Genomic DNA, 25,810 nt, shown 5'->3' with positions numbered 1-25,810 from the left:
ATAATAATAATAATAATAATAATAATAATAATAATCTGCATGATAATGATAATAATCTTGCTTCGCTAGAAATTAGAATAGGAAGAAAATCATTTTTGTCTCCAACATTACAATACATTACTTTGTAAAAAATACCATTTTCACCAGTCTTGAATCCCTATCTTGTAAGCTTTCAATTACAATATAATGTGGAATATACCATTTCGGGTTGCTTTTCTTCCTTGTATTAAAATAAATAAATAAAAGAAACAAAAATTAAAGTTGCAATCATTTCCACGAGTTCTAAAAAAAAACCATAAGAAACCACGGGGGCATCAGGTAAGAACAATTGTAAGAGAAAACAAAAGAGGAAGAATATGGTTTAAGAAAGCAAGTCTTCAGACATAATAGGGGGAGGGGTTGGATATGGATATATGCAGACAGTAATTCCACTTGTAGTACCATCTTTTTAGCTCAAAATGGATTATTAGCTTATTTCGAAGCACCAACAGTGTAACACTCTTTAACCATTTTTAACAATTCATTCATTAGCGAGTGATGCATAAATCAGTACAAATGTAAAATCGAGTGAAGCTACAAAACCTTTATTACTAACCAACATGATATGCTACCACCATCTTATGCCCTTCCCTTGACCATTTGTGTAGAGACTCAAAAAACAGCAAGAAAACCTGTCATCGCTCTGTTTTTGAAGGTCAAAATTCAGAATAACCCTCCGCGTTTACATGCAACTAAGATGTTCTTGCTTACTCGATCGCCTGGCTTGACTTGAGCTTGGTATGTTGCAGAGCTTCCGATGGATTATGAAGAGGAGAGCCCTGTGCAAGAAGAAATATCTCAGTACCTCAGTAGACATCTTCAAGAGCATATCAGTTACAAAATCATCTTGAGTTGCTTTCCAAGAATTTTAATATTGTTAAAGAGCATACCATTTTTTATCAAAGAAATGCCATAAAGGGGGCAAACGTAGTACAAACAAACCCACACCCTCAAAAACTGAAACAGAGCCTGAAACTAAAATGGGCTCATCCAGAAAAAGTGAGACAAAGAATAGAAAAAGTAAGGTGAAACCCATTTCGACAAAACAAGGAGAGGAAAATAGAGCCTTTTAAGGACAAGAATGGAGTGCTCCAAACCTTGTAAGAATCTAGAATTCCTCTCCTTTCACAAGTGCCACATGTTGAAGAGCTTATTGATGGAATTAGGATATGGTTCAACAGAAGAATTGTTCGTGACGCCTGAAGGAAAATTACATAGCTATAGTTGATATTACACGTAAAAATTCTACCAATTATTAGGAGCATTGTGAACTATTCTAATAAGGACTGATGTATAATACGAGATGAGAAAATTTCGGGCATAATATAATTTGTCAGTTCATGCTACTATTCGGGGCTTTTGGTGAAATGCACCAAATATAAGGAAACAGGGAACCTACCAACCAACACTCTTTTCCAGCCTCACGAAAATACAGCCTCAATAAATGCCTCATCATCAAAGGGTTGGAGGTCTTCTACGCCTTCCCCCACACCCACAAACTTTACAGGAATGCCAAGCTCATCAACCACACTGACCTGTAGTAACATGCATATTTATTCTGCATGCATGTATCAGCATAGAACATAAATTTACAAGAAATCTCAAAAAAATGCACGTTTACCACACAGCCACCTCTGGCGGAACCATCAAGCTTTGTCAAAATTAAACCTGTAATGCCAACTACCTGCAATGAAGATTCATCAAATTAGAAACAGAATCGCTTTGTACAATGGAAGTATATCAACATGTATATCAAGATTTGTGTTTGATTTTGGCCGGTAAGCACAACTTAGAAATTTCACTAAGTGAACTGTATGATTCTATTGTATTAATAAAACATCAGACATGGCATAACCAGTCTGACTAAGAACAATGCAAGACATAAAATAGATAAAATGAAGGTATGCAAAATCCCTTCTTCTCAACACTTCTCCCCCAACCCCAGGAAAACACAAATGCAGCAAAAGATTGCAAATCGTGTAGAGAGACCACAGAAGATAATCAACGGCATACCCTGCTCAGTGTATGCTACATTTGATAAATCGAAAGAGGAATATTCGTATGCTGTCTTATCACAGCTGTAAAGGCCTAATGGAAGGTGGTTTTCCCACTCTTCACATGTTCATGCAAAATGACAAAAAAGTATAATTTCATGGTGGTTCTGGTGCTGCTAGATGTGCTGTTAATCCATGTGCCAAGGAAATGCATGGAGTTGATGCTTGTGGAAACTGTAAGATGTGATAGCTGGAGGGTGGTGCCTTCACCTTTTATTATTATTCACTATTCAAATTTCTTTTCTTTTTCTTAATTCTACACCCACACTTCCCTGCTGATGTGCGGCCAGTAGGCCAGTAGGAAGGAGGAATGCTGAAGACTTTTTTTTGGACACTTTAGATGGCAGAATTGAGTTCCCATCTCCATTCTTGCTACAATGAAAGATTGGTGCTTTGGAGATGGAACACTGAAGACTATTTTTGTAGTTCATCATATATGGCTGAATTGAGTCGCGTCTTCATTCTTGCTACAGTGGAAGATGGGTGATCTGGAGATTTCAACCATCCAATCAAAGGATAAGGAAAAGTAAGGTGGCAGAAGAAGAAAAGGGCAGTTCTTGAGAGTAAATTTGAGTTATCTTATTTCCAAAAGATACAGCCTACTTCAGGTAAGGTAGAACAAAAATGGATTCAACCATGTTTTAAGCAAAACATGCAGAGACATCAACTGATCTGGGATACTGATGGCAATCTCCAATGCCAGTACATTTTAGACTTTATCCATAGCTGATTCAACACTATTTTGATACATGACATTAACTTTGCTTGCTGTAGAAAAGTCTTAACCTATTTAACCTTTTTCTTGGAAAAAATTAACGTTCTTTTTTTTTTTTTTTTTTGAAAAAATTATACTTAAAGAACAACTTTACCATTACACCAAGACTCTTCTTTTTGTCTATACTATTTAACTTGATCAGTTTATTTATAACCCAATATCTGGCCTTAAAGGACAAGAGATGTGTCATACAAAGATATACAAGAATATAGACACTCTCCACAACAATCATTCTTACAAGGAAATGCAAGGAAAGGCACAGGGAGATTACCTCATTGAACTCCCTAGCTTGTGGAAGCATGTTCAAGCCAGTTGTTCCATCCAGAACTAACAGGATTTCCTGAAAACAAAGTTGATAATAGCAGATAAAATGAGATACCATATGACTTGTAAGGTACAAGAACTTGGCAAAGTTGAAAAAAAAAAAAAAAAAAGGTATCTACATCAATAGTCCAGTTGCAACGAATGCAAAGCATGCACCAATCTCGCGACACCAAGATAAAACCAAAAACAAGCAGCGGACACAAACAGATGAAGCAGAACTTATTGTCACAAAGGGCTGCAGCAGAAACCAATTAGAATGCTGCATGCTAATTTTGGGTAATCAAGAAGGGGAAAAGGGAGATGAAGTAATCATCAATGAAGAGTCAACATTTTAGACACATCCAAAGATTTCTAACAGACATCAAATTATTATCTCCAAAGCGTAATGTCTAGCAAGAAGTATGTACTCCCAGCAAGCCAATCTGGGACGTCAGGGACAGGTGCCAGTATGAATTCTTTTTATCAGCCGCTTGCCTAACCAACCAAGAAAGTCTAGAATCAACTAGAAAACTGCAAGATTATAGCTGGCTTACTTTAAGATGCCAACAGGAGATGTACATGATAAAGAATACAGCCTCGACCACATATAGCAGCAATATGAATTCAATTTACCCAAAAGAGTTTGATATGATTAACAATCGATCACACAGTAGTACCACAAAATTTCTTTCAAAACCATATAAAAGCTCGTTCCATTAAGTGCCAATACTTTTATGTACCAATGGACATAATTTGACTGATAGTATACACCTAAGAACAAATCCATGTGGAATAGTTTCTCCATCAATCAAATGACAGCTTCCAGTTGATTGGATCATTGAGAGAATAACATCACAAGACTTGAGCAGAAACCAGAGCCTACAAGGATGAACAATTCAAAACTCTAGCTCTGAACATAGAATGAAATATGTCCTTTCCCTAGTATTACATGTTCAAGAGAAAGGAGTGAAACTCAAGCTTACATTGGGTGCACCAGAAACGACTTTACCAACAGCTTTCTTGCATGCAATCAATTCTTCCATCAGACTATAATTAGTGTGCAGACCTGAAGAAATAAGATCATTTTAATGAGCAATTGCCAAAGAATCAAATAAAATTAATGGCCTGTAAAAGTTGTCCACACTCACGCCCAGATGTGTCACATAAAACAACATCAAATCCTTCTTCTTTCCCTCTTTTCACAGCCTGTGAAAGAACTATCCAAGAAGAACTTCAAAATCACAAGTTAGCATTATTACCATGCCAACAATATGTTTGGAACAATCTGATTAGACAGGGAAAATGCTGAAGTGTAATTCATCAGCTTCCTTGACTAGCTATCTACCTGATGATGCTTTGGCCTTGTCCTTTTCAGCCACAACAATTTCACATCCTGTCCTCTCAGCCCAAATCTCCAGTTGATCACTAGCAGCTGCTCTAAATGTATCACCTGCCGCCATCAGTATCTGATTCAATGCCAAAAAAGCAATGATGATGAGCTCCTAGGCACAAAACATACTCAACTTGCGGCAATAAAAGTACGAGGAGATCCTAAAATATGAAAACTCAGACTCTACATCTAAAAATACTATTGACCTCCTGTGGTAAATGATCAACAAACACAGCAGGTGAAGAGTACAGTGTTAGGAACCTAGGGGTATAAGGGACAAATGGGGCTATAACTAACAAAGGGTTGTGTTGTAAGCAGTTAGGGGCTTAGGAGTTAGCTGAATGATTGTTAGGGAGTTAGGAGAGAGCCTATAAGAAGGCTTGTGTAATAGCTGAAGGGATTATCGAATAATACATGAATGTTTTCCATATTCTCTCTCTCTAGTCTATCTTTCTCCAATTCTCCATACATCTCTCTCTTGCTCTCCCTCTTTCTGTTTTGTTTCCCTCCCCATTCTGTTCTTCTTCTTCTAAATTCCTATTCAAACCCTAGAAAACCCTAGTGTCTTAAAAATGGTATCAGAGCCTTCTTTGGCGGCTTTTGGCACGCAATTAGAAGGTGACAAAACGTCCGTTCAGCAACAACAGAATGGCAGAAGGAACACGCCTGAAACAATTGGAGCTTCACCTTGAGAACCTTGACGGATTAATGGGGCAGACACAAGAAGACGTTAGGGCCCAACGAGAAGACATGGCGATCCAGAGGGAAGATGTAGCTGCCATCAAAGACAATATACGGGAGCTAGAAAAGGCCAACTTTTATGGACAGAAGATAGATCGCATGTTTGCGATCATGTCGACATGGCCACAATTCCGATCGCAAGAAGAATCCGTTCCAAGAATGGAGACAGACATGATGGGCGATGGAATATTACTGCGATCAGGCGGACTGAGGGGAATAGAGGAAAGGACTACATGGGAACGTGAAACCCATGGCAAAAATCACGGGCCAAGGCATGGGGGCCACCCACCAACACCAAGATTGGAAATTCCAATCTTGGATGGAACAAAATTCCGATAACGAGAAGTGGACTCAAGTACAAGGTGGTGTGGGCAAACCAGGGCGGTCGCAATTAGGGCAGGAGTTCCGACAAATTCAATACGATACTGTTCAAGGATGGGGATTGGGGAGATGGCGAAAGGATTAAAGGGGAAAGGCGATATTCTCAGTCAAAAATTAGATCATTAATGATATTGATTTCACTGAAATTCCAGATCTCTTTACCAAAGGAATTTTTTCCAAGATCTATAGCAGAAATGATTCTAGCAAAAAATGGAATCCTACCCAAAACCTCTGACTTGCAAAAAGTGGATGAACTACTTGCAAAGGATTGGATAGGAATCGAGAGTTGCAATGAAGAATTCAATACTCCTAATTTGCAGCAAAAAGTCGATAAATTAGCTGAAGAGAATCAGGCAAGTCCGGATACCAAGGAAGAAATGGCATATACTGGAGACAGTAATGTGACACCCTTGAAAGAGGTAACTGTGGTAGAAGAACCTACGATTGATGCCAAAAATCAAGAAGCTGGAAAGGTAGCTAAGTCAAATTTTGAAGATCTTAAATCTATTTCTTTTGAAGCAACAGGACTGGAAGACATTGATTCCTTATTGATTCCTTAGGAAAACTAACTGCGACACCAATGACGGAGAAGCTTGCTGAAGAAGAACTATTGGTGAATGGGAGCAAGCGGGAAAAAGCTACGGAGGAGCAAAGGAAACAATTGAAGCAACTCTATACTGCTCAATTGTTGTATCTGGGGGAAATTACTGATATTGTGGCAGTGGAACTGGTCTTAGCAGAGGTTAAGGAAATTACTAGAACTAACAAATCAAGGGAAAAAGAGATACTTGGCATGGAGATCTTCGTGGTATACATTTTATGTTTGCAGAAAAAACAAAAGAAAAAGAAGACCAGAGGAAGGAGGAAAAGGCTGAAGAGGAGAAAAAAAGAAAGAAGAACGAAACAGCTAGTGAAAGTGGGGATTGGATGACAAACAGGGCAAGTCAATGTGAGTTCTTGAGGACAAGAACTCTCTGAAGGGGTGGGGATTGTTAGGAACCTAGGAGTATAAGGGACAAATGGGGCTACAACTAACAAAGGGTTGTGTTGTAAGCAGTTAGGGGGTTAGGAGTTAGCTGAATGATTGTAAGGGAGTTAGGAGAGAGCCTATAAGAAGGCTTGTGTAATAGCTAAAGGGATTATCGAATAATATATGAATGTTTTCCATATTCTCTCTCTCTAGTCTATCTTTCTCCAATCTCCCTCTTTCTGTTCTGTTTCCCTCCCCATTCTGTTCTTCTTCTTCTAAATTCCTATTCAAACCCTAGGGTCTTAACATACAGCATCTAACGCTCATGATAGACATTACATTTTCAATTCCTCAGTGCACAAATCTAATATCAAATTGATGCAAGAACATATTCTTTGATTTATTAGTGTTTTGATTTTCTTATTTTAGCTTATTAATGCCACCCAACCTAACTTACTTAAGATAGCAGCAGTTCTGATGATGAATAATTTGTTAGCTTCTGGTTAGCATTTATGTATTAGGTTTTAGTTAGTATTTATATTATTAGCTTTAATAAGTAGTCGTGATTTTTTAATATAGATGGATGGCTGAGATTAGGAATCCTGCTTTGTGGTCAATGGCTAGAATTTATTATTGTTTTAACCCTAGTATAAATAGTCTTTTGACACACTTCGTAGATAGATGTTTTTACTCTAATTCAACTTTCCATCTTTGATTTTCATATCAGCATTCCATCTAGACGAGCCTGTTTTGGCCTGCTTTTTCATTTTAAAAGAGCTTTTAATAATACTAGAAAAATGTTGTGTTGAATAATTTTTTTATCATTCTATTGAAAATCATACCTTAACTAGCAATGAGTAATGTACAATTTAAAATCATACACAAGATTGAATAATACAATAAAAATTATTGCACTAAAATACTTCAAAGAATAAATTCACAGTGAATAATACCTCAACTAACAAATTTAATCATTGTCATTCTTTAATTACTGGCATTATTCTTTCCATCAATTCAATCTTCAATTGCTAGGTCTTTGTTAGCCACTATTAAATAATTGATATGTCTGTTCCACTTAGTTGTGATGTCTAATAATAATATTTTAAAATTTAGACATTAAAAATTTAAAACTGGATGGAATTATACGTACCAACTATTTCTGGTCTTAGTTCACCAGTATTTAGTAGTTGGTACATAGATTCCATCTAGTTTTAATGTCTAATAGTAATCTCTTAGGCATTAAAAATTTAAAAATAAATGGAGGTCTATATACCAAATACTTAATAATTGATGGCAGTATCAAAATGATATGATATGTTGAACGTTAAAGCATTTTTATACTCCCAAAAACTATTTCATGGTCGATGTTTAAAATTTCATCTAGCTTTAATGTCAAATAAAAATCTTTTATAGACCATACCCATCGACCTTATTTCATTTTTCCAATTTTTGAAAATGAAAATGGGCATGCCCTATAAAAGACCATTATAAGACATAACATCTAATTGAAACTCAAACTACCAATCATTAAACAATTGCTGGGACTAGATGTATAAAATGGCTATAACTGTATGAGAGAGAGTTTGAGAGAGCAAGAGATGAGAGATGAAAGGTCCATTTGTTGGACCTCTATTTATAGAACAGGGAGCAGGGGAGGGGGGAATCTAATTCCCTAGAGGTCTACAGCCTAAGGGCTAGGCTGCAGCCTTGTGGGGAAAAACCACAATGTCCGGGCTACTCTGGGCCTATCAGGACTTGTGGGCCATTCCAGGTCCAGGAAGCCCCAGAATGACACTTTTCATTCTGAGCCATGTCGGGCCATGGCCCATTTGACACCTTTAGTTCCATCTTTGATTTTACACTGTTTTAGCCAAATTCTGTACTTGCATAGCAGATTCTTCCTCACACTTTATCACAAATTCCTAGTCCCTGTAATTGCATGATGATGCATACAAAGAGCAGGGCTCACGTGATCATTCTCATCTGACTGGATCTTTCCACCACCTACATCAGCAATTGAATAGCATCATCTTTTTTATTACTTTCTTTAACCCTTCATCAAGAAAACACACAGAACTAGTTGCAAACAGTTTTTACTTATAATACTGTTAAAAACTGTTAGAAATGATTCATAAGTCTTAAACTAAATTAACTAATAGAAGCATAATGGATCTAGAAACCAGGATAGGTGAAGGAATTTCCCCAAGCAGATAATAGGATGCCCACCAACTTATGTTAATACTAATCAACTTTGATCTCAAACCCACATCAGTATCTCCCAGAACCAGTCACAATCCAACATGTCACATCCCAAGCATGTAAGTGATGCCAGTTGGTCTGTCTTGAGCTCGCCTTTCTTTGGGAACCATGTTAACTCTGAAAGTTACCACACTTGGTTTTATAAGATTTTGATGGTGCCAAATATTGCATGAAGCTTTGATGAAAAAGATGTTAAAATATCTCAGTGTTTTCAAGGATGAAACCCTTCAAATCTTCTATCATGGATCTTCCTAGTTCTTTGAGTATTACCAAAAGAAAAATTTCTCAAGATACTAAAGGGTATGTACAGTCTTTTCTTTGACTTGAAAATGTTTTTGGAAGAAAAATCACTAAACTCAATTCAGCTACTTAATATTGTAGAGTCAGTTTCAGTATTTTAATCATATTTTTTATCAAGGCATATGATTGAAAAGATTCTTGTGGCACTGAAATGAAACTCAAGGATTTACAACATTGTATCACATGTTTAATAAATTTGAATGTTTTAAAGCCAAAAATATGCCAGAAGTTGACTGAGAAAATCTGAAGGAAAGGATAAACTCCATTAGCACTGTGTCAAATCCAAACATACAGCTGTCCATTCTATTGAGGCAACATCTCCAGCATAGGCGTCAACAATTTAGTCTGAAATTTTAGAAAAAAAATAAGCAGAAATGGCTAGTTCTGCAAAAGATGCTTTCGTACTAACAAAGTCGCAAACTTTAAAAGGCCTCCAGACTCTCATCTATTCCAAGAGATTAACCTTCTATTTATTGAATCCAACATTATTCAGTCAGTAAGTCAAACTCTTGAATATTATTGTACAGTCAGTATAAGATATTAACTCCAAAATAATTAGGAATGAATGATGGCAAGGCCTTATTAATTAATTAGTATTGCATGATTTTTGAGAATCACCTGGCCAAAAAGTATGAGAATTTTGCATGAAAAATGCCGTCTGTTTTTGAGGGACATATTTTTCGATAAAATCTAATGTCATAAAAAATGACTAGTACCTGAAAGCTAGTAGGTGAAAGGTGCTAGGTGGTCCTCCCAGAAATGGGAATTGATTTCTGGGATACTACCACTTGCTAATGCAGAACCATGAGAGGAGAAGATAGGGTACAGAGTGACTAAAACAGTTTTTTTTTTTTTTTTGTAAGTAACTAAAACAGTTTGTTGAAGGATTCTGAGAGAGAAATTGAGCAGAGTGACGAAGTGCTAAAAATTAAATATCAACCTCACTGGTCCATTCACCACAGGGGGAAATCTGGATGGTTTGCCCATGTGTAGAGTGATCCCTTCAATCCCACTGATTCTCTTTTGAACTGGGCATAAGAAAACACCCCCTCAAGAAAGGGAGGTCCTTATAAAGGACCTTCAACTCTGGCTACTTGAACCTAAGTAGCCCCAAGGGAGGAAAAATTTTGAGTCCCTCCTTAAGGATAAGTGTTAAGACTATATCACTCAGCATCTGCTCAATCAAAGATAGGGGATTGCAACCTCAAGGTAGTCCCATGGAAGGACCTAGGTGTCAAGGGACTCTAAACTCAAAGTTAAGTTACCAAGTTCGAGGGATCTTGGATTTCAGGGGATGAATACAAGGTTTAAGCAACCTTGTGTTCAAAGGAGGGATGCAGCCAACTTCAAGGAGATACCGACAAAAGTTTGGTCTACAAAGTTGTGAAAGTTTCTTAAGAAAAAGCAGATATAGACTTGGTTGAAGCCGAACCACCATAAATCATTGGTATTGCTCTCTTCTCCAACAACTCTTTATTTGTTACTTCTATATTTGGATGTATATCCATAATATTATCATTTCATCCACATTTTGTGACTTATATCAAATAATGTGCTTCATATATTATATAAGCTGTTGAACTTGTCTTAAATATTTTCACTATATACTTGAAGTTTTTGCTTGTGATTGGTGTTGGATTAGAACTTTGGAAATAAACCTAGCTAAGCTATCTGCCCTAGCATACCTGTAACTAGGCCAACAAACCTGAAATCAAATTTATATTGCAATGCAATAAAAATGAGAGATAAACCAACTTGAGTAGTTGACATTGCATTCTATGTCAAAATGACAAATGCTCTGTCAAGTCAATTGGAAAATTCTGTAAGACCAAAATTCTTCTTTAGTTTACAAGTTCTAGTAAATCATTTAGCACATCATTGCACAATAAGATATAAGGGCAACAGCATCTCACCTTAGCCCCTTCCTTCTTCAATCTGTGTGCCAGCTTACCTGCATGAAGAAATACACCAGTTATATAATTTCTTGTATCTTCAGTACTTGAAGGGATAACAAGTCAATTTGTAATTATAATGGTCCCACAGAGAGATCTTCTGGAGTACATATGCAAGTAGCTGATCTAAATTACTTTTCAGTACCTAATAATAGATCCACCAAGACAAGGAGGTCCTTGAGTGTAATCCAAACAAATACACCAAACTAGGCCTTGCAAGGCCAAAAATGGTTATGTCTTCCATGCAAAAACATATTTTTGTTCCATATCACGGGCTGTTCAGTAAATTAGTAAATCACGTTTTGTTCTTGTTGCACATCTTGCAAGAGAGAAGATGAAGTAGGACTGAATTCTCCTAAATCGTCAATTGGCCAACTAGGAATTAAAAAACTTGCTTGCTCATATCAAGTGACTCTGAATGCTGAAGTAGGGCTTGTAATATGTACATTGATTAATCAAAAAGATAAGAACATGTGAAAAATGAAAACATCAGAAAGAAGTATAAACCATCTTTTTAGGGCAGCTACACAGGTGAGCTAGAAGTTGCATACCCATCACATAAATAACTGTTTCATAAGAAACAAAACATTTTCATTGCTGTAACCAGTCAATCAGGATTTGTTTTTGCTGCTCTATACATATTTAAAGGCAATGCAGTTTTCATTTTTCAAAATAATCGATGAAAAATGAACCACCTACAAAACGTCTCATTTTTCATTGATTATTTGATGAAGAAAATGCATTCACTGTACAAACTTGGCATCTATTCCAAGAAGTCATTAAAAACTCACCCATGTGAGTATTAAATAGATTTGAGAAAGTGTCAATGTGTATTTACATGTCAAATACATTTCAAACTCATTTTTGAGGATGGGGCTAGATTTTGTATTTTAAATACTCGTTAAGTATTTAGGGTAAAACAATAATTACAAACTTATATATATATATATATACACACACATAATGACAACCAAAGGCACACGACCTTGTATTTGCAAACAAATATAGAACACATCCATAAAATGAAAGTATTATAGATAGAAATGAAGTAAATCATCTCTTTTTACACTAATTGTTGGGTACATTCAACTAGATATCAGCCGCATCAGATAACAACAATAATCTTACTAACTGTCAGGTAAAACTCATGCATAACTTACAAACATAACATGCGTTCTATATCTTACCAAGAGATGTAGTTTTTCCACCTCCATTAACACCCACAATCATTATAACAGCTGGTTTCCTGGTATTAAAAATAAAAAATAAAACAGTAGAATTTAATGTTTGACCCCTTCCAAATAACAAGCACCAACAAATAATTTTCAAAAATTCCTAAAGTAACCCAAACCTGAATCCAAGTTGAAGATCTGTTTTACTCCCTTTCTTAGATAATAAATCCAACACACTTCTCTTCAAAGCATCCTTCACCAATCAAAATTCACACTCCGGAATATTGTAAAACAAAATCAAACAATGCATGTCTGTTCTAATGGAAAGAACTTCAACAACAATTAGAACACAAGAAACTGAAACTAAACCACCCGAATACTAGTATAATTCTTCAAAATTGAATGAACAAAAATTAACAATGGGAAATACTAGAATGTGAAATTCTTATCTTTCCTTTCCCTAAGTATCTTAGCAACCAAAATGCATCACATTTGTTCAATCTAAAAGTGTAAAATATTTACCTTTATCTCACTTCCTGATTTGAGCTTCCCACCATATATATCCTCCCGCAAGCTCTCTACAATCTTAACAGTGATCTTTGGTCCAAAATCAGCCACCAGCAGAGCCTGAAATGAAAATAGAAGCCCCAAATTAAAACCCTAATCAAGACCCTTGATGTATTTTCTTCAGAATTTAGACAACATGCAAACGACCAGACTCAAATTTCCCATACCCACTTGCCTAATATTATGAATCACCAGCATTTCATATGGTATTAGTACGAATAAAATAAGTTTTTTTTTTTTTTTTTTTTTTTTTTTTTCGGGGGGGGGGAGCATAAACAATCCACTTCCTTTCGAAATTTCATGAACATCTTTTCTTTTTTTGGGGGGGGAACATTTATTCGCATTATCACCAAGCTACTACAAAGCACCAAAAACTTTAAATCAAGTTTGGGCTCTGTAGCGCACCTAACATGAGTTGATTTTAAGAGTTCGTAAATTTACCAAACGCCGTGTTAACCGTGTTTGGCACTGAACTCACCTGAACGCAGGTGCAAACTCAATGCCAAACGGGGTGACATTTGCTGGCTCCGTGAATCTCAAATTAATTCTTTACAAACTTAAAAATTCCAAACTACTCCATATAGACGGGGTTAATTTGCACAAACCAACGCCAGAAAATCACAGGAAACCCTAAAATTCAAAACATTCACCTCACTTCTCTTCAAAGCCCGATCAACTCACAACCAATAACTATAACCTATTTCATTGCATATTCAAATTCAAGCATACATATGTATGTTCAATCAGATATACGTTTGTACTCGCATAACTGCGAATATGTATATACCTCTTCCAACTCGTCGAGAATGCGGTCGGTGTCGGAGAGGTTCCAGTACAGGAGGAGCTCGTCGATGACGGCGAGGTTAGTGCGGGTCTTGGAGAACCCGGAGACGAGCTTGTCGACGTCGCTCTTGGCTTTCTCTTTGATCAACCGGCCGAGTCGGGTGAAGAAGCCGGTTTGGCCGGCCGAGCATCTGAACCGGGAAGGGAATGGTACGGCGACAGGGTTCGGTGAGGGACGGGTTCGAGGGAGGTTGAAGAGCACCGTGCCGGTGGAAGAAGGAACAGAGGCCATTGTTGCTTGTTACAGCTTCTCTGCTTGCGCTCTGCTCAAATGTGGATAGCATGCATCCAAGCGACGTCGTTTCAGTCAAGCATACCAAGTTTCAGGCTGATGGTGACAGTTTAATTTAGGGGGCGTGAGAAATTTTAAGATTCTATGATAGGTTTAAAATTTATATTTTCATATTTAATATAATTCTTTTATAAAAAAAATCTGAAAAATAAAATTTTTGAGAATAATTTTAAAGTAACTTTCCACAAAAAGATTTTTATAAAGGGGATTAGGAATCCAAATTTTTTATAGACTTTGGAAATATTTTTAATAAAGAAAAAAATTAAAACCGTAATGACTCAATTTTTTTTTTTACATCATAAAAAAAATTAAATATTATAAACATAAATTCATCTAATACAATTATTAAGGGCTTATTCAATCATAATTCCTAAAAAAGTTTAATAAAGTTCAACATAATAAAATACAATAATTTTACCCTTACACACGGAATACTCCCAAAGACTTTTTTAGTCGGGATTGCTCCGTTCACAAATTTATCCAAAGAGGATCAAACTCCACTAGACTCACCCTCGACATTTGTTTTCCTTTTACCTTGAATGATATGAAAGCAAATATGAGTCGAAAGGTTAAGCAAGTATAATTGTAAATTGGACGCAAATCAATGGGAATCGAAACAAGCAATAGATTTACTTATTTACATTAAACACACTCACGTTATACTTCACCAAATCATATAAAAATATAAACATCCATAAATGCACACATATAGCCTTTGGGCCCATAAGTCATACTAGCACTAAGACCTAAAATATGTACCTGACCTATAGTCATATATTTGCAAAAATAAATATTAAACATTAAATTATGGACCCAAGTCCTTCCTCCAATAAGACTTACGTTTACCTAACTTTCGGCATAATAGCTGTCCAATACGAGCCAGATCTCCCTCGCGTCAAACTTTCGTCTACCGAGCTTATGGTACAATAACCATCATCATATTCACTTAAACAGTTTCGAAGAATAAAAATTCATACAAGATAATACAAGATAATCATATGCTCATACATGATCATATATTATGCATCTCATCATGTTCGTGAATATACATTTATAACGTATAGTCCCAATCATAATTAACCATAACGTAAAATCAATTAATATACATATTAATAACCAATAAGATTTATGAATATATCATATATATATATATATATCATATGCTTGAACTAATTAAACAGAATAAAAGAAAAAGAAAGAAATAAAAATATAATCACTTAAAAATACATTAGTTAGAGTTCCACCTTGTCATCTTGAGCTACACAAAAGGGTATTATGACCAAAATATCTCTCGCTTCTATGCGCCTCATGAGGGATATTTTTGTCATTGGTACACCTTTGTGTAGCGCAAAGTGTACATAAAGGTGTACCAATAGCATTATTCATATTATTATTATTATTATTATTATTATTATTATTATTATTATTATTATTATTATTATTATCTTGTAATGACCCTAAATTGAGTCTAAGTGTTTTTAATATTTAATTTTAGCTCACGGGCATTCTAGATGTGGGTCTAAGTATTTTAGTATTTAATGAAACTTCTTTGAGGGCGTAGAAATAATTTTAGGTTAAACAATTTTATTTATAGTTTATGTGGTCAGAAGATAAGTGTGTGGGTTTAATTTTTAGAATTTAGAAATAATGTAATGGGCCGCAATTAACTAGTTAATGAGGTCATGGGTTTGACCAAGGTTGGAAATTAAGCCTAGTGGGCTTGATATATATATATATGAAGTATATGTGGCTTGGGCTTAGGCCCATGGTGATAAATAATTCAAAAATAATGAAATTGGTGGTGTAATAAAAATAAAACAAAATATAATAATAATAATAATAATAATAATAATAATTAATTAATTAATTAAGTTAGCATTTGTCAATAAAGCTCCTAAATATTTTTCTCTATTATATGAGAAGAGGGGCATGTTGGTAAAATTTTAGAATTGACGTGCAATTTGTACAACCTTTTTGTGTACAGAGATTTTCTAAATTAAGTGCATATTGCCCCTTCTTTTCTTCACTATTTCATTTCTTTCCTCACTCCCCAGCGCCTTCTTATGCTTCATCTTCCTCCTTCTTATGGTACTCTCTGCATATCTCTCTCTCTACTGTTGAAGCTCAATAAGGAGAAGACTCATCCAACCTCAGGCAAGTTTCTTTTGCCTTCTCATTCACGTTATGAAATTTTTGTGTATTTCAGCTCTTCTTGGGTGACTGTTCATCGCCTCTGTAAATGTATACACACACATATGTATATATCCATACCCCTGCCTCCTGATTAACTTTTTCCTCTTGCTATAGCATCATTTACTTCTTATTTTCTACGAATGGCTACCCTTGGTTTAGTAGATAGCTGTATAGATATATACCCTCATATGAATCACCACTTGTATATATATAAATACACGCTTACAGCCATGCTCTATTCCAGTCAAGCAAACCCATTTATACACACACACGCATGTATATATATATATTGTATATGTGACCAGAGAGGCCATTGTAGGCTCTTAATCGCTGCCATTTTTTAGGAAGCTTCCCCTGTTTCGATCAGATTTTTCCTCATTGTGTGATCAAATGGCCTTTGTGTGTATATATATATATATATTCATATATACATATATAAATAGCCATTGTTGTCCAGCCAAGTGACCCACTTGTATCTCTATCTATATATATACATATACGAATAGCCTCCATTGATGGCCCAGTCGAGTGACCCACATATATATTTGTATACATATACATACCTAATCAGCTCCACTGTTATCCCAATCGAGTGACCCACATATACATCTATACACATATACATAATCGATTAACTATCTTTGAATGCCCTATTTCTGTTCCAACCAACCCATCGTTTATATACTCATTCATATGTTCATATATGCGCGTCAGTGCAGTCTCTCTTTATCTCTCTTTCTGTTTTATTTAAATCCCTCCCTGCACACTCACTGTAAACATAAGACACCTAAATAATATATATATATGTTATATATATTTAATACTCTCTGTAAGTTAAAAGTAAGTGTAAGGCACTTAAAATATATATATGTATATATATATATATATATGTTTAATACTCTTTGTAAGTTTAAAAGCACCCAAATAATATATATATGTATACACATGTTTAACACCCACGCACCCGTTTAAAAGCACCCAAATAATATATATATGTATACACATGTTTAACACCCACGCACCCATCTTATATTGCCACGAGCATAATTTAATTATCGATTAAATAATTTCTGAATATGCCCAAATTTATGAGAATTCATATCAAAATTTTCCTTGTATTTTTTTTAAATAGTCATTATAATGTGACCAGTAAATTAAATGTCACTGTGTGTAAAGATTAATAGAGTCAATGTACTTGATGTGGTTCTTTTAATTGCATGGGAACTTAAATCATAAATTTAAGACTTTTTGTGGAGGTGTACTTGTCATCAATACGTGGTATTAAACCATGTGGATACTTTTTTATGCATTTGAGAGCATGACATCAAGGTGGGTAACATTGCATGATTTCATAAATGGCATGTTACAATATGATATATATACTATTGTTATTAAATTTTGGGCGAAGGGAAATGTACCCTAGAGCACCTGGCGCGGGACGAGGTGGCCATAGCCCAACATGTTAGCTCCATATTATTTGTGAATTTTTATTTACATTAATGCACTTTAGCATATGTTGTTTGATGGCTTGCGAGCCTATGAAATTTGATTCTAATACTAAATTTTATATGCACATTTGCATAGTAATATATGGTGACATAATACATTTAATTGAAATTGATAAAGTCATAAATTATGAATATTGTATAAAACTGTTGAGTTCTTGATTACTCTTTTTGGTGTTACCATATTCTTGATTCTTGTTTGCTATTCATTGCTCTCGAACTTGCTGAGTCTTGTGGCCCACTTAATCTTCCTTGCCATTCTAGGTAAAGGGAAGGTTGTTGGGGGGCGAGTCCAGTGAGACTAAGGCCATAGAGATAGTGGTGTACGGAAACACATCTTAACTTGAAGATCCTATTTAGCATTTTAGTGAGACTTGAGATGAAATGATTTTTATTTTGTTAGTTAACATTAGAGTCTCTTAATTATTTTGTATGGCCTTCGAGCCCTAAACTTATGAGATATTAGAAGTGTAACTGAACCTTAAATTAGTTTCCGCTGCTAGTGATAAATTGAGTTGTTTGTTTTATTATGATTTATTCTATATCATTTCTGTGATAATCTCCTTTCGAATATCCTATACTAACGAAAATATTTGAAAGTGAGCCCTTACATATCCTGGGTATCACATGGGAGATTATCTCTCATTTCAATTTCCTGTTTGTAGCTCGCATGATTATGCAAGCTGTCTCATCACTATTTTACTTTATTTTATTTTATTCTTATACCATACAATATCATGTACGTATATATATAGATATATAAGCATGTTTTCATTTTTATTTTTATTTTGTTATACCCGATGATTTATAATTCTTTCTTTTTCTAATAACATATAATATACTAACTGTACTGGTTATAAAAGTAATTTTATTCGTGTATATAATTTTTATAACAATAAGAGGGAAATTTAAAGACTATTGAAATGTTAGTACCACCAATAGTATTAATGAAGTAAATAATCAACCTAACCTATATTATAAAATCACCCATATTATTTGAACAGAATATCATGACATAAATATATTTAATCATGGATCAAATAGATAGAGAAGCTTGGATCACTAAGAAAAAATATAGAGCTTACTATGATAAAGGACACCACCTTTTAAAAATATAGGATGAATCGAAACTCTACTATTGTGCCAAAGAAATGGGAGAAAGAAATTAAGTTTTTCGCCCAAGCTTGCGGTAGTGTGCTGCAAGCCCCCTCAATTGGTCGCATGAGCTCGCGGCAGTGTGCCGCAAGCTCACAGCACACTGCCGCAAGCTTCCCCAACTGGCCGCATGGGCTCGCAGCACAATCCAAGTGTGCCGCGAGCCCAACTGCATAGGCACGCGACACATTGCCGCAAGCACCCAAGCTTGCGGCAAGCCAAAGCCATGCGCACCTGCTTAGAGGGCCTTGCGGCCAACCCAACCCTATGGCATGCCCAAAGGCTTGCGGCAGTGTGCGTCTTCCAAAAAAGCCAAGAGTCCCACTCGGCAAGCATCGTTTGTCGACACCAGCCACCCTTGAAAATCGCGCCCTATAAATACCCAGTTACAGGACATTAAGGAGGACTTCCAACTTCGGTAAAACTTGACACTTTGAATACACTTTTACTATTTTCGTGAATAGTCATTGGGATTCGAGATTGATTTTGGTATCGGAGGGTTTTCGCGGGGAAGATTCTCGCTGGCCTTCTAATCCATTTTTTGAGAAGCAACAGGGCTAAATCCTTGCGACGAGACCTAGTGGCAAATCCTTGCGGCGAGACCTAATGACAAGAGCTTGTGGCGAAGGCTAGTGGCGAGGGCTTGAGGCAAGAACTTGTGGTGAAGGCTAGTGACGAGAGCTTGAGGCAAGACCCCGCAGTGAGAGCTAGTGGCAAGAGCTTGAGGCAAGATCTCGCGGCGAGACCTAGTGACAAGAGCTTGAGGCAAGATCTCACGGCGAGACCTAGTGGTAAGAGCTTGAGGCAAGAGCTTGTGGCGAAAACTAGTGGCGAAAGCTAGTGGCAGGAGCTACTGGCGAATCCTTGCGGCGAGCATCCTAACGGCAACCTCCTTTGAGGCGACATCTCTTACGGCAACCCAACTTCACCCGACACCGAGCTCGAGTAGACTCCATCTCACAAATTTTAATTGTTGTATTTTGACAACAACACCTACTTTCAAGATTAAATATGATAGACATGCAAGAATTATAATATTAAATTTATTCAAAAAGAAAGAAAGAAATTTTCTAAAATAGAAAAGAGGTTTAAGAACTAAAGAAAAATACAAAATGAAGAGAGTATGAATTTGTATCTAAAAATTTAGATAAAAAGAGTGTAAACACTTGCCTCAAAGTAAAAGAGATATAAGAACTTGTAAGGGATTAAGAACTTACCTTAATATTTTCTCATTTGTGTTCGTAGTGAACTTATAAACTATTAAGATATGAGAAATAAATCTGATGAATAATCAGATAGGCAAAACAGAAGAAGGAAGAAAAGAGATGGAACAAAGGCAGCTAAAAATTTATAATATATATTAACATACCCACATGGATATCATTGTCATTATAATTTTAGAGATCAAGTCTCCAATTGAGATTTCCTATGCGCATGATTAGGCCTGCCAATCTCACTTTCCATTGCCTCTTTTGCTTAATTTTTGACCACTATTACTGACCTTTACATGCCATGAACCCACACACACCAACATATTTATTTATATATATATATAAAATGTTTGAGATGGTAGCACGTGGGAGCCTCTCCCATTTCCTTGCTTATATATATAACACACAACATATTTATTAAATTACTATTAATATAACGTATCATAATAAGGACCACTTTATTTCAGAATTATCTTCACTTCTTTTACTTTATTATATATATATTATTCATTATACATCAATTATTATAATATTTTATATATCTTAAAATGATCATTTAAACCTTAAAAGTTTCACAACTTCCTATCCCTACCTCAATCAAAGATACGATAAATTTAATATCTTTCAATAAATTCTTCAAAAACACAAATTTCTAATTAATCATAGAAATACAAGAATTCATTTTCTCCTCAAAATACTGGGATGTTACAAAAATACCCCTTATCTTTTTATGATTTCATACAAACATATTATATATATTATAATATATTTATATTATTTATTATAAAATATTATATATATTAAAATAAATATTCATACAAATATATATTATGTATATATACACATGCATATATATACATAATGTGTAAAAAGATATTTTTTTTTACTTTCTAAAGATATGGGTCTCAATATTTTATATAATAGAAGAAATTTATCATTTTTAAACAAAAAATCTAATAAGGGTAATTTTGAAAAAAGAATATGAATTCTAAAAAATATTACATTTAAACCAAATATAAAAATATAAGATTCTCAGAAAAAAAATACTCAATATTCCTAGAAATATTTAAACATAACCAAATATATAATTGCATAAATTTTGGAAATTAAAAATTTTTAAGAGCATTATCAGGAATCATGAATATCAAGAATTTAAAAACTTTTCTAAAAAATTTCACGGTAATATTATGCAAAAAATCATTGAAATTATGGTTGGTTGGTTTCAAACACATTTCATGATAATTTGAAATGTGTTTTTAAATTAAATTCTTAATAATGATTTGATTCTTTTTTAAATTATAATTAAACTATTTTGTGCATGAAATTATTCGACCTACAATTTTACGATATATAATGGAAAATAATTAAAAATTCATTCAATAATATGTAAGATGTGAACTAATGTGCAAGGACATTTTAATTTTTAAAATATTAAAATTTATCGATAATAATTAGTATTTATTAAAATTCACATATATAATCTTATTTTTGTGACTCCATTATTTTACTTGAAAATCAATCAAAATTAATAGCTTTCTACCCAAATAGAAAATTCAAATCATAAAAGACTTTGATTTATTAGGTAGTCATTTGGTTTCATAGTTTAACGAAACATAAAATTCAAATTAAATAGTTTTGAGTAATTTTTAAAATTGTCAATTATTAGAATTAGTTTTGAGTTAACTTTTAAAATTGTCAAACAATAGTTGACAATTAATTTTGTAAAATTGCAATTTAACTGTTTATAACAGTTTGGTTTGGTTTGTATGAGTGGTTTGATTTTTCTTCTTCACCCCAACTTAATATTTTTAAAAATAAATTTCACATGATATTCTTGAGATTATCGTTCTTACGTGATCTCCATGACTAAATTGCATCCATTACCTTTGTATTTTTTAAAATAAAATATATCTATTTTTCTTATTAATAGGGTAAGTAAAATGACTATTCTTTTTTTAAATATTTAAAGATATTTTATCTCTCTTTTTCTTTTCTTTCTACCTTTTTTATCTTTCTTTTGTTAGGGTGAAAAATAACGAAACGACAATTTTATTCCGTTATTATCCCCATATCGTTCCGTTATTTTTCACCCTCACAAAAACAATGAGGGTGATGATCACCCCGTTAAAGGGGGTGAACAAAATGGCTCTCTATCAATTATCACACAATAATGGGTATAGAGTAGAATGGTCACCTCTATTGATAGTTGATTATTGCACGACTGGCGATTATGTTTATCCTTTTATACACACAACAAATATAAAAAAGAATAATCACTAGCAAATCTAGAAATCTAGATTTAAAAACAATAGAGACAACGATCATTTGTCGATGAATGCTTGGAATGAAGGTTATCTCTCTCTCTCTCTCTCTGATCAATAAGATCATTGTCAGATACTGGAGATTTAAGGTCTGTTTGAATGAAACCTACATTTCCTCTAGTTCATGGAATTAGGACCTAGAAGAAATATAGGTTCCGTGAACAAAACCTAGATCCAATGGTACTGGCAAACATCAATTGTCAACCACCTTTAGTAGTTTTTAATTTTTTATTATATTAATTATTGAGATTTTTAATAAAATTAACTATCATTAGTAATTAATAATAGAGAGTATGTAATGCATTATAACAAACCTCAAGGAAGATTAGCATGATTTTCAAAAACATAGACATGTCAATGCAACTTAGAATGATATGTGAAATTTACCCTACTTTTAAAGATAATAACCTTTTGTCTTGATTTTTATAACAATGGGTCAATTTCCTTATGTAGAAAAAAATAATTAATTTTTTTCAAAATCCCAAAAATAACCTTCTTCATTTTTTTCCCCATGTCCACTTTCTCATTTGTAATAATAAAAAAAAATAGAAACAATACAAAAATTACTAGTGGTGCCATCAACCATTATTGAGAGCGAGTTGTCACCATGGGATCAATCTAGATAAAATATCTTCTCGATCTAGGTAAAGAAACTTAATTTGGATTCATTTTACATCTTAAGTGCAAAAAGTGAAATTCCTCACCTTAAGAGCCCCCCACACATTGCCCCACGCATGTGAGAAGGGTTAATCACGGTACACTACAATGCACCAGATAGGAGGCATAATGCATGGTGTCCACAAGGAGCCATCCCTACAAGAGGGTGAAACTCTCACACTGTAGCTTCCATGACTCGAACCTGCATCATTGGTTGCAATCTGCTACTTAATAACCAACTGTGCTACGCCCATGAGAACTACTTTTACATCTTGATCAAACTTAGAAGAGAGAAATAAAGATTTACCACTAAAACGTTTTCTCTTATAACCTTTAGCAAACATCCTAGCCTCTCTTAGTATCTTTTTAGCTCTTACTATTGTGGAATATCAACAATCCACCAATCATTGAGATGGGTTTCTTCATAAACCCATTCAATAATGTCACAAGAAAAAAAAAAGTAATTAAGAGGTGAGAAAAAATAGTGGAGAGAGAGAAAAAGATAAATAAAGTAAATAGAAATATGATTAGTTTAACGACAACAAACCATCAAGTATCAGGCGTTGTCAAATCATTAGCGCAAGAAAAAAGGAAAGAGATCCAAAGTAGGTAAAATGAATAATTTTCATGATGACTTAATGGTAAAAGATATCCATATTATTTTTGAAAACACAAAGTATTAGATATTTTTTTTACTAAACCTTAAAAGTGTTATGTGTAATTTACCCTTTCATTGTTTTGGTATAGAACGAAAACATAAATTCCACAACACCTCTCTAATTTATGAGTGATAATATTGATGCTCATTTGTGTTATTGTGGGTCATTGACATACTTCATTTTTAATTCATTAAATATCTGTGAAATATACAATTACTCTTAATAGGGTCGGTCCTGGACCTAGGTAGTCGCTTAGAACCCATGCCCATTTCAAGCCACTTAGGAGGCTATGCCCATTTTAATTTTTAGATTTTAAATTAATTAAAAATAGTAAATTTAAAAATTGAAGAGACGTTAGGGGCATATCCATTTCAAGCCATTAAAATTTTTTAATTAATCTCAATCTCCCACATTCCTTTTATCAATAATTAATCGCATGCGCATCACTACAAATTTTTAATTAATCTCAATTTCTCACATTCCTTTATCAACAATCAATCTCATTCCCATGTGTATGGCAATGGCACACATCCCCTTACAACTATTCCATGTATTTTTTAATTAATCTCAATCTCCCCCTTGTATGATTATATCACAATTATTTTTATGCGCCTCTGCGATTCCATCGTCTTTCTCAATTCCTCTCATTCTCAATTTCTTATCCATCCATTGTCATTGGCATCTGCCATCAATCTGCGCAGGCGTAGGTCCTCAATTCAATCGATTTTACAACTATGCTTTCTCTTCAGCGATTCCATTTTTGTCATCATTATCCCATTGTGTGACTTATTAGGTATATCTTTTATTTTTTTTATTAGCCCTTAAATTATCAATTAATTTTGTGTATATATTTCAATATTTGTGATCACTATGTTATTAGTGAATCTACACTAATAGATTGAGAATGGTGTCTATTGAAAAATATATGTTGGAACAAATTAATCGTAATAGTTTAATTGTTAATTTTTTATCTAAAAATGCTAAAAGAGGAAATTTAAAGTGAAATATTGTGAATTTTATATAATAACAAAATTTTATTTTTTTTAATTTTATTTTTAAATATAGTCGTAGAGGGTCCCATAAAAAATTTCGCTTACTCGGCCCTGACTCTTAATAATTTGTATTATAAATAACATTAGTTGTTGTTGAGTCAACTTGTTCATATTAATTAAGTTTTGATGATTAACAAAAATATTTTTATGATATAAATATTTTTTCTTACTCGTGCAAAAAGTAAATTTATTCTGATTTAAAAGAGAATTGCTTTTAGACATGTTTTCTTATTTTAATCATTTATGTCTCAAAACCTTATATTTGAATTTTTAAATTTTGAATTAAAAGAGAATTGTTTTTAGACATGTTTTCTCTTACTCATACAAAAAGTAAATTTATTTTAAATTAAAAGACTTTTAGACATGTTTTCTTATTTTAATCATTTATGTCTTAAAAGCTTATATTTGAATTAAAAGAGAATTATTTTTAGATATGTTTTATCTTATTCATACAAAAAGTAAATTTATTTTGAATTAAAGGAGATTATTTTTAAATATATTTTCTTGTTTTAATCATTTATGTCTCAAAAGGTTATATTTAAATTTTTAAATCTTGATTTATTATATAAAAAATAAATTTATTTTGAATTAAAGGTGAGACATATTTTCTTATTGTTTGAGAAAGTCTAAACATTTTTTGAATTTCAAACTTCATATTAACCATTTCTTTAATGGCTAAAATATTTATAAATACCCCAAACTCTTTTTTTTGAGTATCCAAGTACTTCCATTGCATATCCAAAGCACCTGAAAGCTTTCAAATGCTTTCAAACAAAGCATCCAAGGCTCTTGAAATATTATTGCACATCTACCGAAGAGCCACAAGGCAAGAGAAGAAAAATTCTTCAAGTCTTCTACAACAAATCTGAACTTCTCTATTTGATGTTACAAATTTATTTATTTATTTAAATATTATTACCTTGTATAATTTGTTCTTAATTGCGTATTTGTGTCTAAGTGTGGACAAATTATTTATAACATTTAAATTACTATTATAGATTATATAGGTTTCTTAGAAC

General features: G+C 33.8%; 1 protein-coding gene across 4 annotated transcripts; it reads right to left on the bottom strand.

Moving 5' to 3' along the window:
* Positions 1-493: 493 nt before the first annotated feature.
* Positions 494-14,017, bottom strand: LOC127802048 (cell division protein FtsY homolog, chloroplastic). Of its 4 annotated transcripts, XR_008023256.1 has the most exons (14): positions 13,691-14,014; positions 12,859-12,963; positions 12,516-12,589; positions 12,352-12,410; positions 11,126-11,163; positions 4,517-4,637; positions 4,320-4,388; positions 4,155-4,237; positions 3,140-3,208; positions 1,661-1,723; positions 1,439-1,574; positions 1,137-1,238; positions 930-1,014; positions 494-818 (listed from the first exon to the last, which is right to left on the bottom strand). XR_008023256.1 is itself a non-coding variant. In XM_052337700.1 (12 exons), the coding sequence occupies exons 1-11, from the start codon at positions 13,976-13,978 to the stop codon at positions 1,461-1,463; spliced, it is 1,083 nt and encodes a 360-aa protein (XP_052193660.1). In that variant the 5' UTR covers positions 13,979-14,013; the 3' UTR covers positions 494-818; positions 1,439-1,460. The 4 variants fall into 4 exon arrangements, 1 of the variants encoding a protein (XP_052193660.1); XR_008023255.1 differs by lacking the exon at positions 930-1,014; XR_008023257.1 differs by lacking the exons at positions 930-1,014; positions 4,320-4,388 and having other exon boundaries at positions 13,691-14,017.
* Between the last annotated feature and the right edge of the window lie 11,793 nt (positions 14,018-25,810).

Source organism: Diospyros lotus, chromosome 5, assembly GCF_014633365.1.
Source record: "Diospyros lotus cultivar Yz01 chromosome 5, ASM1463336v1, whole genome shotgun sequence".
Lineage (NCBI taxonomy): Eukaryota > Viridiplantae > Streptophyta > Magnoliopsida > Ericales > Ebenaceae > Diospyros > Diospyros lotus.
The sequence above is the reverse complement of the archived record's forward strand: the minus strand, read 5'-3'. Positions and strand labels throughout refer to the sequence as shown.